Here is a 10,770-nt window from a genome sequence, read left to right as displayed (position 1 = left end):
AGGAGGAGAAGGAAAAGAAAAAAGAGAGGGAGGGAGGGAGGGAGGGAGGGAATCAAATTGGCTCCAAGCCAAAGGCCAGGCGGAACAACTCTGTCTTACAGGCCCTGCGGAAAGAAATCAGATCCTGCAGGGCCCTGGTCTCATGAGGCAGAGCGTTCCACCAGGCCGGAGCCAGAGTTGAAAAGGCCCTGGCTCTGGTTGAAGCCAATCTAACTTCCTTAGGGCCCGGGACCACTAGGGTGTTGCTATTTATGGACCTTGAGGCTCTCCGTGGGGCATACCGGGAGAGGCGGTCCCGTAGGTACGAGGGTCCTAGGCCGTGAAGGGCTTTAAAGGTCAAAACCAGCACCTTAAATCTGACCCTGTACTCCACCGGGAGCCAGTGCAGCTGGAAAAGCACTGGGTGAATATGCTCCCATGGCAGAGACCCCCTGAGGAGCCTCGCTGCAGCATTCTGCACCCGCTGGAGTTTCTGGGACAGCTTCAAGGGCAGCCCCTCATAGAGCGAATTACAGTAGTCAAGCCTGGAGATGACCGTCGCATGGATCACTGTGGCCAAGTCGGGGCGGGAAAGGTAAGGGACCAACTGCTTGATGCGGCGAAGGTGGAAAAATGTCGCCTTGGCTGTTGCTGTAACCTGCGCCTCCATGGAAAGGGAGGCGTCAAGGATTACACCCAAACTCTTAACGGAAGGCAATGTTCAGTTGTAAAGGTCTATGTGCGTTTTAAGAAAATGAAATGAAATCTCCCATCTGTGTAGCTTTTTCATTGTGTCAGAAATCTGTGGCAAATGCCTTTGACTACATAAGCTTATTGTTTCAAATGTCCGAGTATCTTATCTGTCCCTTTATTACAGTACAGCTCTAACCAGGCCATTATTCTATTCTTATGCCACTCATCTAACCAACCCTGCTTCACATCCACCCCCAGCTCTTCCCTCTCTGATCTCCAGGCTCTAACTGACTCTCAACCGACTCCCTCCCAGCATTCAAACCACTCTTCAAATGCCGGCTCAGCCAATCATCACTCACCACTAACAGTCCACCTCCCCTTTCCTATAGAACATTACCTTACATCTTCTAATATACCCACCTATTTATGCAATGTCATCTCAATTACTAATACAGGTAGACATGCATTATTCTATACGAACGAGCCAGGTAAACACAAGGAGCACCTGTCTCAGCCCCTTGTTCAGAGGGTCTGTCAGGGAGGAGAAAGGGATTCCCACATCTCTCTCCCTGGAAATAGCAAACGAGGAAGGGTAGTTAAAATTATAATATACTGGAGTGTAGCGGTTCGTTCCGGACCAGGGTTCAAATCCACACTTGGCCGTGATGCTCACTGGGTGACCTTGGGCCAAGTCTCTGCCTAGCCTACCTGACAGGGCTATTGTGCAGATAATTTTGGGGGGGGAGTGCCACATACAACTCCTTGAGTTATTTGGAGGAAAGTTTGGATTTTCATGTAATCATAAAATTAAGCACCAAGAAAGGTCCCTGGGAGCACAGGTGGGTCTTATAAAAGATGCCTAGATGTTGTGAATGCAGGTGTGTACCCGAGTTGAAAGAGAAGTTGGTTCCATGATACAATGAAGCCCACACACTAAAATTAAAAGGCTTGCCTTATTTCCCTTGATGTCCCAGAGGCATGTGAGGCTGGGGGTATTTAGGGGAACTAACTATAAGGGTGGCCTAGATCCAGCTGCCTGGCCCAACTGAGAGGGCAGGATGGGTGGTAAATTAAGGGATAGGCCAGACTCTGACTTCACAACCGACATTGGGATCCTTCATATTTGTTTCCCAGGAGGCCTGGTGAGGAGTCTGCTTTGAGCCTTGGATCAGCTGAAAGTACAGACACTGGCCTTCCTTGGCTCCGTTGAAAGTGCAGACATCTGCCTTTGGATCCGCTGAAAGCGTAGACATCTGTGTTCCTCAGTACAGTTGAAAGTGCAGGCAGTTTGTCATTTCCTGTTGCACAATGGGGGGCTGTTTGTCCTCTTTTCACAGAAGGTAAAGTTGGGGGGTAGGGGAGAGATCTTGAAGCTGGGTGGTCCCCTGTGGCCAGTTTTTGAAGATGCTCATCGGTTATTAGACCCTTGTAACTCCCATGTTGGCTGGGGGCTGATGGGAGTTGTAGTCTGACAACATCTGGAGGGCACCTGGTTGAGGGAGGCCATTTATATGGAGTGGTCAGGAACACAAGGAACACAAAGGCCCTCCTGTCAGTAGGAGGGTGGTGGAGGAGGAGGAAGAGACACTCCTCGTTTGCATTCAACATGCTTCCTGTCATTTATTCCCTCTCTTCCACATCCACAATGTTCACTGCTGGCCAAAGTCATGGAAGAAGCCCCAGAGGGGCTTAAATGCAGCTCGAAAGCCTTTCATATAAAAACACTCCCTTGGGTCCCACTGAGGTATCATTGTTATTTATTAATCACTTGTTACTAAAGTGTCTCAAAACAACTTAAAATACAAAATACAATAAAATCAAACGGTAAAGTATACATAATATGCAAAATGTCTGTCCACCAAGAATGTGATAACGGAAATCCATGTCTCCTTCCTTAATGATATGTAAAACATTGAGCCCCAAGAAAGGTCCAAAATCAATCTATGAGGCCAGAGGACCTTTACCAGACCCTCTTTTGACATCCTGCCTCTCCCATTTCCTCAATCCCCCACAGGAACATCGAGACGCCAAACTTGTGGTCCACCTCAGACCCCTCCCTCCCCTCCTTGCTGGGGGATGACCTCTTCTATGTGTCAGACCTGAGCTCACAGAAGTGGAAAGACACTGTCGGCCGCCATGTTGCGTCTTCCCTGCCACAGCGGGAGGTTGACCACCAGGAAGCCATCAATGGTGAGGAGGTCATTCTGTGGCTCATACTTTGGGTTACCCTCAGAAAGTAATGGGGCTCTAGAAGGATCTCAACTTACTTTAAGCAAAAGTGGAAGAAGTGCCTAGTGAGATCTCTCCTGGAAATTGGGTCCTTGGCTGTACATGTAGCTTGGAACTTTTTAGTTCTTAAAAATGGCCATTAGTGAAATTCCCTCCAGGCAAGACCCACATGGGTCAGTAAAGATGGACACCCGTAACGTTCTGACACAGGGCCAGGGGAGCAGGGTGGGAAGAAGGCTTATTGGCCCTGAAGTGTGCTGTAATGTCTCTGAGGAGGAAGGGAAATCCATAGATGAATGGTGTTTGTGTGTGTTGCGCTGGTAACCAGAGCTATCAGCTGCATATTGGTGCCCATGCTGGGGAAGGGACTTATAGCTCAGTGGTGGAGAGCATGCAGAAGCTCCCATGCTTGATCCCCGATGGCATCTTCAGGTAGAGCTGGGAATGTCCCCTTTCTGAACCCCTCTAGAGAAGCACTTTCTGCCAAGCACTATAGACAACACTGGGCCAGAGAGCCCAATGGTATTTCACTCAGCTTCCTGCATTCTCATTTAAATCAGCGCCCTTTATCCGGGACTGTGAGAACTGGAATCTTGTTTTATCTTTAGTGAAAGGGCCACAGCCCCTTGGTGGAACACATGCTCTGCATATAGAAGGCCCTAGGTTCAGTATCCGATGGCATTTCCAGGTAGGAATGAGAAGGAAAGACCCCAGAAACCTTGGAGAGCCACCTGCCAGTCAAAGACAAGTAGGCATTGGGCCAGGTGGATCAGGGTCTGACTGAAGAAGGCAGCTTCTTAATGCTCCACCAACAGCAACTCCATAGCAACTCCAGGAAGAGAACATGATCAATCTGCTCTTGAAAGGCAGAACCCAAGGCTTTTTTCAATGAACCCACTTTAGCTGCCTCATTCCTGGATCCTGCTGGGATTTGACCTCTAGCTGACATTCTTCCCCCCTCTTTGCACAGAACTGTTTGTGACAGAAGCCTCTCACCTGCGGCTTTTGCGTGTCCTGACTGTCTTCTTCTATCAGCGCATGTTTAGGGAGAAACTTCTTTCGCAGGAGGAGCTGGCCCTCCTCTTCCCCAACCTCCCAGAGCTGCTGAAGATTCACAGTAAGGCTGCCTCTCTTATTCAGTCGGAGCCCCTTTGGACTAGGCCCCCATTCTGTGTCTCGCACAGATCGTTGCTTGCTCACGGGCGGGTCAGGGGTAGAAGGTCGCCTCCATCAAAGGCCCTCGCTCAGGAGGACCATTGGAGCAGAAGATCGGAAGAGCCCTGCAGGAGGCAGCTAGATAAGGCCAAAGGGGGCCTCATCTAGACCTGAGCGCAACAGCAGCGCTCCCCAGGAACTCCAACATTTCTCAGATAAAAATAGGGACATCCTATTCAATAATAATAATAATAATAATAATAATAATAATAATAATAATAATACCCTGCCCATCTGACTGGGATGCCCCAGCCATGCTTGGCAGCTTCCAAAATATAAAAGCATAATAAAAACTTTCCTATACAGGGTTGCCTTCAGATGTCTTATCTCCTTGGCTTAGGGGTCATATAACTCCATACCCTTCAACATTTCACCAATGGAAAGAGGAACGTCCTAAGGAGAAGCGGGACATTCTGGGAACAAATCAGGAACTGGAATGGCTTCTGTAAACCCAGGACTGTCCCTGGAAAATGGGGACACTTGGAGGGTCTGCCACTCTGTAAGGGCCAGCTTTGAGGCCCATCACCGGGGGCATGATTATAAAAAAAGAGATAGAGACCATGTCTGTCCTTCTCCCCCTCCCATCTCTGCTGTGGCTATTTCCCCAGGCCCCTTTTCTCACCATTCCCTCCTCCTGTCCTTTCTCCAGGTTCTCTGTCAGAATCGATGAAAACACTTCAAGAACAAGGGCCCATCATCCATGAAATTGGGCACGTCATGCTTTCCCAGGTAACAATATATGAGTGGATGGGCTGCTGGTGGTGATGCGACTGCGTGTGTAAGCAGTGTTTGGGGCTCCAGTTGAGTTTGGCCCCTTGATTTCCTGACCTGTCTGATTCTAACCAGGAAGTGTTTCCTCTCCCCTGCCCCCTTTGCCCCCTTCCATCTAGGGAAGTTTTTAATGTTTGATGTTTTATTGTATTTTTAATATTCTGTTGGGAGCTGCCCAGAGTGGCTGGGGAAACCCAGCCAGATGGGTGGGGTATTAATAATAAATAATAATAATAATAATTCATTTCCCCCAGTTTGGTGGGCCTGCACGCAAAGAGATCCAACAGGCAGTCTCTGACTTCTGCGTGAACCAGTCCAAGGCCCTGGAGCTGATTGAGACCAAGCTGCAGAAGGACACTCGATTCCGGCTCATCATTCAGGTATCTTTGTGCTCATACGCTAAGGAAGGGGGAGGGAGGGACTGTCTCAGATGCTGGGTCTGCGCTTTCAGTGCGGAGTGCAAGAGGAAGTCCCCAGAGGGCTCTTTCTCCATTCTGGAGGGCCAGAGGCCTGTCCTCCTCTCCCTGCTACCCACCCTGAATGCGATAGTGCTTCTGAATAATGCTTGAATCCACAGGTGGGTAGAGTGCTCTTGTGCTTGAATCCTGCTTGTGGGCTTCCCACAGAAATCTGGTTGGCCACTCTGAGAACAGGATGGTGGACTAGATGGGACATTGGCTTGAGTCAGCAGACTCATCTTATGTTGTTCTCCCCTTTGCCATACACATACTTCCAGCCTCAGTTTTTACAATGACAAAACAGCTCCACCATCGACTCACGTCTCCCCCTCCTGCTTTCCTTCTTTTCCTGGGGCATGTTGTTGTTCTTCCTGCCATAGACCCAGATCTCAAGGCTCCTGAAATCTCTGCACTTCTTCTCCATCAGGAAGGTGATTCTCTAACTGTCCCCTGGATGGGTCTTTTGCAAACCTACATGCCCACCATAAGAATAAGAACCTAAGAAGAGCCCTGCAGATGGATCAGGCCATCGGCATCCTATTCTCACAGTTGACAGCCGGATGCCCCAAAGTGAAGCCCACAGACAGGACATGTCTCCAGTCTCCATATGGTCACAGAAGCATATTGTCTGTCTGTCTGTCTGTCTCCCCTTCCCAGGAAGCAGAGAGCAACTACCAGTGCCGCCACCATCAACTGAAAGATCTCATCCTCTCCGAAATGCAGCAGCTGACAAACTACCCTTTGCTGCTGGATAATATTATCAAACACACTGATGGTATCTCTGTCTTTACATATTTATGTGTGTCCTGGGAGAGGGAGGAGAGTCGTATCTCCTATAATTTGAATGTTATGCTTTGTGACCTTTGGATGTTGTGGGCTACATGGAGCGTAGCCTATTGTGGAAAGTGAATGCACACATCAGTGATGATGGTACAGTATACACACCTCTCCATTGCTAGTATTAGCAGATGGTGGGGCTGCAGGGTTGCAAGAGTTGTTCACAGGCCAACTTTCTTATGAGAAAACAAGGATTGCTTGGGATTATGTATTCCTACTGCAGTGCTGCTCATCTGTCCAAGGTCGTTTTTCCTTTAAATGCAGTGTTGTGTCTGTTTTGTGTTGGGAACCACTTAGGGACCACCCCTGTGTTTCCAAAGCAGCCTCCAAGTTTTTGGTAAATAGAAACAAACTTTAACAGCAGTGTGACAGCCTCTCTCTCTCTCTGCACCTTCTTTGCTTAGGGCAGTCTTCAGAGCACCAGAAGCTGTGCCAGGCTCGGGACCAATGCCGGGAAATCCTTCAGTGTGTGAAAGAGATTGTGAAGAAGGCCGAAAACCATCATCGCCTGGAGACCTATCAGATGTGTTTGGACACCACTTCGCTGCAGTGGACCACCAACGCACTGGCAGCGGAGTTCAAGGTATGGCCCTCCCCATCATCGCCCTCTGCCTGAGTTCCTGCTTTTATATTACTTCCCTGCTCTTCAAAATGCTGCCTTTTTTCTGTCCCGTCTGTCCAGAATATTGACCTCCGGAATCATTGCCTGATCTACGAGGGCCCCTTGCGCTGGCGCCTGCGCAAAGACAAGACTGTGGGTACGTGGCTGTCAACCTCACCTCAACGAACACACACATGTGGCACAGGCCTCTCATAGTGAAGATTTGTGTGCAGTTCCTCTCTCGCTGACTTTGTTTATATCCCACTTTTAATAGTAATCCAAGTGGGGCAGCCCTGTGGCTTGGTGGTAGAAAGACTCTTGAGCCCCAAATCCTCAAGAGAGCCTTTGCTGCCAGTCAGACTAATAATAATAATAATAATAATAATAATAATAATAATAATAATAGTTTTATTTATATCCCACCCATCTGGCTGGGTTTCTGAGCTAGATGAACCAAGCAGCTTGCAGAAAGTTTGACAGAACAAAGCAATTTTAGAGCAAGACCCCAAAAAACAACTAAAGCATCAGCTGTTGAAACATCAAAACTTCCAGTGGTGTTTGAAATTCTAAAGCAACAGGCCACAGATTAAAAGACTCTCCCAGACAGGCTGCCTTCAGAAGAAGGGCCATCCTAGCTTGGTGACAGAGCACCTGATTTGCATGGAGAAAGTCCAGGGTTCAATCCCCAACAGCATCTCCAGGTCAAGCTGGGGAAAAGACTTCCTGCCTGAGATCCTGGAGTGCCATTGCTGCCAGTCAGTGCGGACATTACTGAGCTAGATGGACCCCAGTGGCCTGAACTGGTATAGGCAGCTTCCTTTGTTCTTCTGACTAGTGGGGCCTTTGGACTGATTCTGCAGCCAAACTCTCCTGATGTTCTTATCTGGATACGCAGAGCTGGTTAGCCACTCCAAAATCTCTGCCTCTCTTAGACTTGCACGTGTTGCTGCTGGAAAATCTCCTGCTGCTCCTGCAGAGGAAGGATGAGAGACTGGTTCTCAAGTGCCACAGGAAGAGGGTGTGGGGCTCCTCAGGCGCTTGGCAAACGATCAGCCCCGTCCTCAAGCTGAATGTGGTGCTGATCCGCTCCGTGGCCACAGGTAAAATGGGATAAAACCATGTTTCCTCATTTAAAGGTTGTAAGCTAGGGAGACCAGCCCTGGCGTGTTGCCTCTTCCTCCATCTTGTCTCTCCTGTCTGTCCAGATCCGCGAGCTTTCTTTGTCATTTGCACATTCGAATTGGTACCCCATCTGTATGAGCTCGTTGCCTCAACACCTTCAGAAAAGAATATGTAAGATTTTTTACCAGTTGTTTCCCCCACAATTCTGGAACAGACATTTCTTTGTGGGTGTGGCACATTTACCTTTCCCACTTTCCTGCTTTTTCAGTCATGGATATTTGTTGCTGTTCCACTGTTTGCTGTCCAGTTACAAGCAGAGCTTGATGGAATGTATCCAGGATGTGTTTTGGAGTTGTTTTTACTAACCAGCCCTCAATTGCTCCTCTCTCTGCCTTGCCCTGCCCTGTTTCCTGCTGCCTTTTTCCATTCTGGGCAGGTGTCCAGCTATTTCTGTACATGTGCACACACACACCTGTGGTTGTTGTGGTTTTTTTTAAAAGTGTGTGTGTGTGTAATTGTTAATGTTATATTTTATTACCTGCCCTTCACCCTAAGGTCCTAGTGTGTGTGTTACAATAGAGCACAATATTAATAGCGGTTTAAAACAATTTACAGTCACACAAATTAGGTGGGTCCCAAAAATATCCAGGCAGACAGACACAGACACAGATGTAAATATAAATGTATAAAATATATAGATATTGGTACCCCCTCCCTCAGACAAAGATGCCCCCGAGATTAATATGGAGCCTCTCTTTAATGTCTGCCTTTCTAATGACAAATCACAGCTATTCCATTCCTTTCAGGGGCTTTTAGTGAGTCTTTCTCTCCCCTCCCCTCTTTTCCTGGCAGGTGGATGGAACTTCTGGAAGAGGCAGTAAGGCGCGCCAAGGGAAATGCCACCTTGCCCTCAGGGAATCTGAGATAATATTAACTTCACATGTAATAAATTAAATTCACAGAGCTTTATTAGAAGACCCTTTTGCATTATTCCACAGACTTTATAAAATGGCGACAGCGGCAGGGCTGGGGGGATCTTTCTGTTGTACCATCACCAATTACCCTGCTCCTCAAACACTGTTCCTGCTACTAGTTAAGACCAATGGGTTGTCAAGAGCCGTTTTTTCATACTAGCTTTTCTGGGCCAACTGAGGTTATCAAAACAGAATTCTGCAGATGGTAACAAGAAAATAAAGGAAGTTGTTCTTTCCTGCACCTAAGCAGCATCCCCCCATGCCTCAAATTACTGCATGAGAAGTTCTGGCTGTGTGGAGAGTTGCCTCCTTTTACCAATTGTAACTTTTTGAGGCAGAGAACTATTTGCCTCTGTAAAGTGTAGGGCACATTAACTATGCTTCATAAATAATAACCTTTTTAAAAGCATGAAGAGTTAAGAAAAACACAATGTGTATGAAGCTGTCCCTAATCTCACACCCTTTTGGAGTCTGACAGATTGGAGTTTTACATGGATTACAGGTTGCCAGCTTTTATTATTTGCCCGTGCACCTATGCTTTCAACCTCAGCTTGATCTGCTGGCGTTAGCAAGGTGTTTGAGGTAACCTTTCATGTCATTGGAGGGGGGGATTCCCTCTCAATTCCTTTAGACCAGTGTTGGCCAAACTTGGGTCTCCAGCTGTTTTTGGACAACTCCCATCACCCCTAGCTAACAGGACCAGTGGTCAGGGATGATGGGAATTGTAGTCCCAAAACAGCTGGAGAACCAAGTTTGGCCAACACTGCTTTAGACAGATGAAGCAGCTGTTAAACTGCACAAGAGCAGACTAGGGCACTTCACCCTCAACAGTTGGCAACCCACCATGGATTGAAGCCATGCCTGTTGTGTAATGGGGGCTGGGGAGGGATGTCCCCTGTATAAAGCAGAAATAGCCAAGTAAATGCAGCACCTGAGCACCTCGGGTCACAGCTCAGACACTAATCCGCTTCAGGCGGTGGGTGAAAGACTAGTGGGATTGTGGGGGGACCCGGATCCCCATTTGTTAATTGCCTCCAAGCTGCTAGTAATCCAGATAAGCAACGCTCTGGGGGAAGATCAGCTAAATCCCTGAAATGCAACTGCTCTCACGCCACCCTGCTCCCCCTCCCCCAATTCCTCAGTCTTCTGAGGCTCTTGCACAACTCTGGAGACACTCCATAGCTGTAGGGTGACCATGTGCAAATGTAGCACACAAACAGAGGGTCCGGCCTCACTGCCCCTTTTCTTCCTGGGAGGAGGCAAACTTTGTTCATTGAGCGGTTTGGGAGCCCTTCTCATCTTGGGCCCTTTTTACTGCAGTTCTTTGCACATTTGTGATTTGCATGTGCAAAAGAAACAGAAATAACTATGAAAATAGAATCACAGTGCAAGAATCACAGCTGAAGATTCCCTGACAGATGCCCATCCAACCTCTGTTAAAAAGCCTCCCATGAGATTGCGTGGTGAGTTTTACTGCAGTTCTGGTTTCTTGCTTTCTTTCTTTTTTAGGTTGATGGACATTTTACAGTGACTCCTAACTTTAACTGTTTTTTCTCCTCTTAAAGACGCTCCAGATGAAACTCCGCTGGATCAGGCCAGTGGCCCATCTAGTCTAGCATACTATTCTCACAGTGGCCAGCCAGTTGCCTCTGGGAAGACGGCAAGCTTGAACCAAGCACAACAACAATTCTCCTTTCCAATGGTTTCCAGCAACTGGTACTTAGAGGCATTTGCTGTGCCCAACAGTGGAATGGAGTATCCTGGGAAAGGGCATGGCTGGAAGACTGAGCACTCCACCCTGCAACATTGCTTGCAGAATTCACTTCTCTTGGCAAATAATTTGTACAAACAGGGTGCACCACACCTAGATATATTGGGAAATCTGATATAG

The 10,770-nt window shown here is 47.9% G+C and overlaps 1 protein-coding gene across 5 annotated transcripts; it reads left to right on the top strand.

The window, feature by feature from the left end:
- Positions 1-975: 975 nt before the first annotated feature.
- On the top strand, positions 976-8,880 carry LOC309329914 (rho guanine nucleotide exchange factor 11-like). 5 transcript variants are annotated; one of them, XM_081841139.1, is made up of 12 exons: positions 976-1,127; positions 1,807-2,012; positions 2,687-2,862; positions 3,872-4,018; positions 4,766-4,845; positions 5,142-5,267; positions 6,003-6,120; positions 6,587-6,765; positions 6,865-6,940; positions 7,716-7,883; positions 7,989-8,076; positions 8,758-8,880. In XM_081841139.1, exons 2-12 carry the CDS (start codon positions 1,981-1,983, stop codon positions 8,831-8,833), a joined length of 1,266 nt encoding a protein of 421 aa, XP_081697265.1. In that variant the 5' UTR covers positions 976-1,127; positions 1,807-1,980; the 3' UTR covers positions 8,834-8,880. The 5 variants fall into 5 exon arrangements, with proteins under 5 accessions (XP_081697265.1, XP_081697267.1, XP_081697266.1 ...); XM_081841141.1 differs by having other exon boundaries at positions 980-1,160; positions 3,937-4,018; XM_081841137.1 differs by having other exon boundaries at positions 986-1,160.
- Positions 8,881-10,770: the final 1,890 nt, after the last annotated feature.

This window comes from Podarcis erhardii (genome assembly GCF_964252035.2).
Source record: "Podarcis erhardii genome assembly, chromosome: 15".
In the NCBI taxonomy this organism is placed as follows: Eukaryota; Metazoa; Chordata; class Lepidosauria; order Squamata; family Lacertidae; genus Podarcis; species Podarcis erhardii.
Note: the sequence above shows the minus strand (reverse complement) of the source record. Positions and strands in the feature narration are given on the sequence as shown.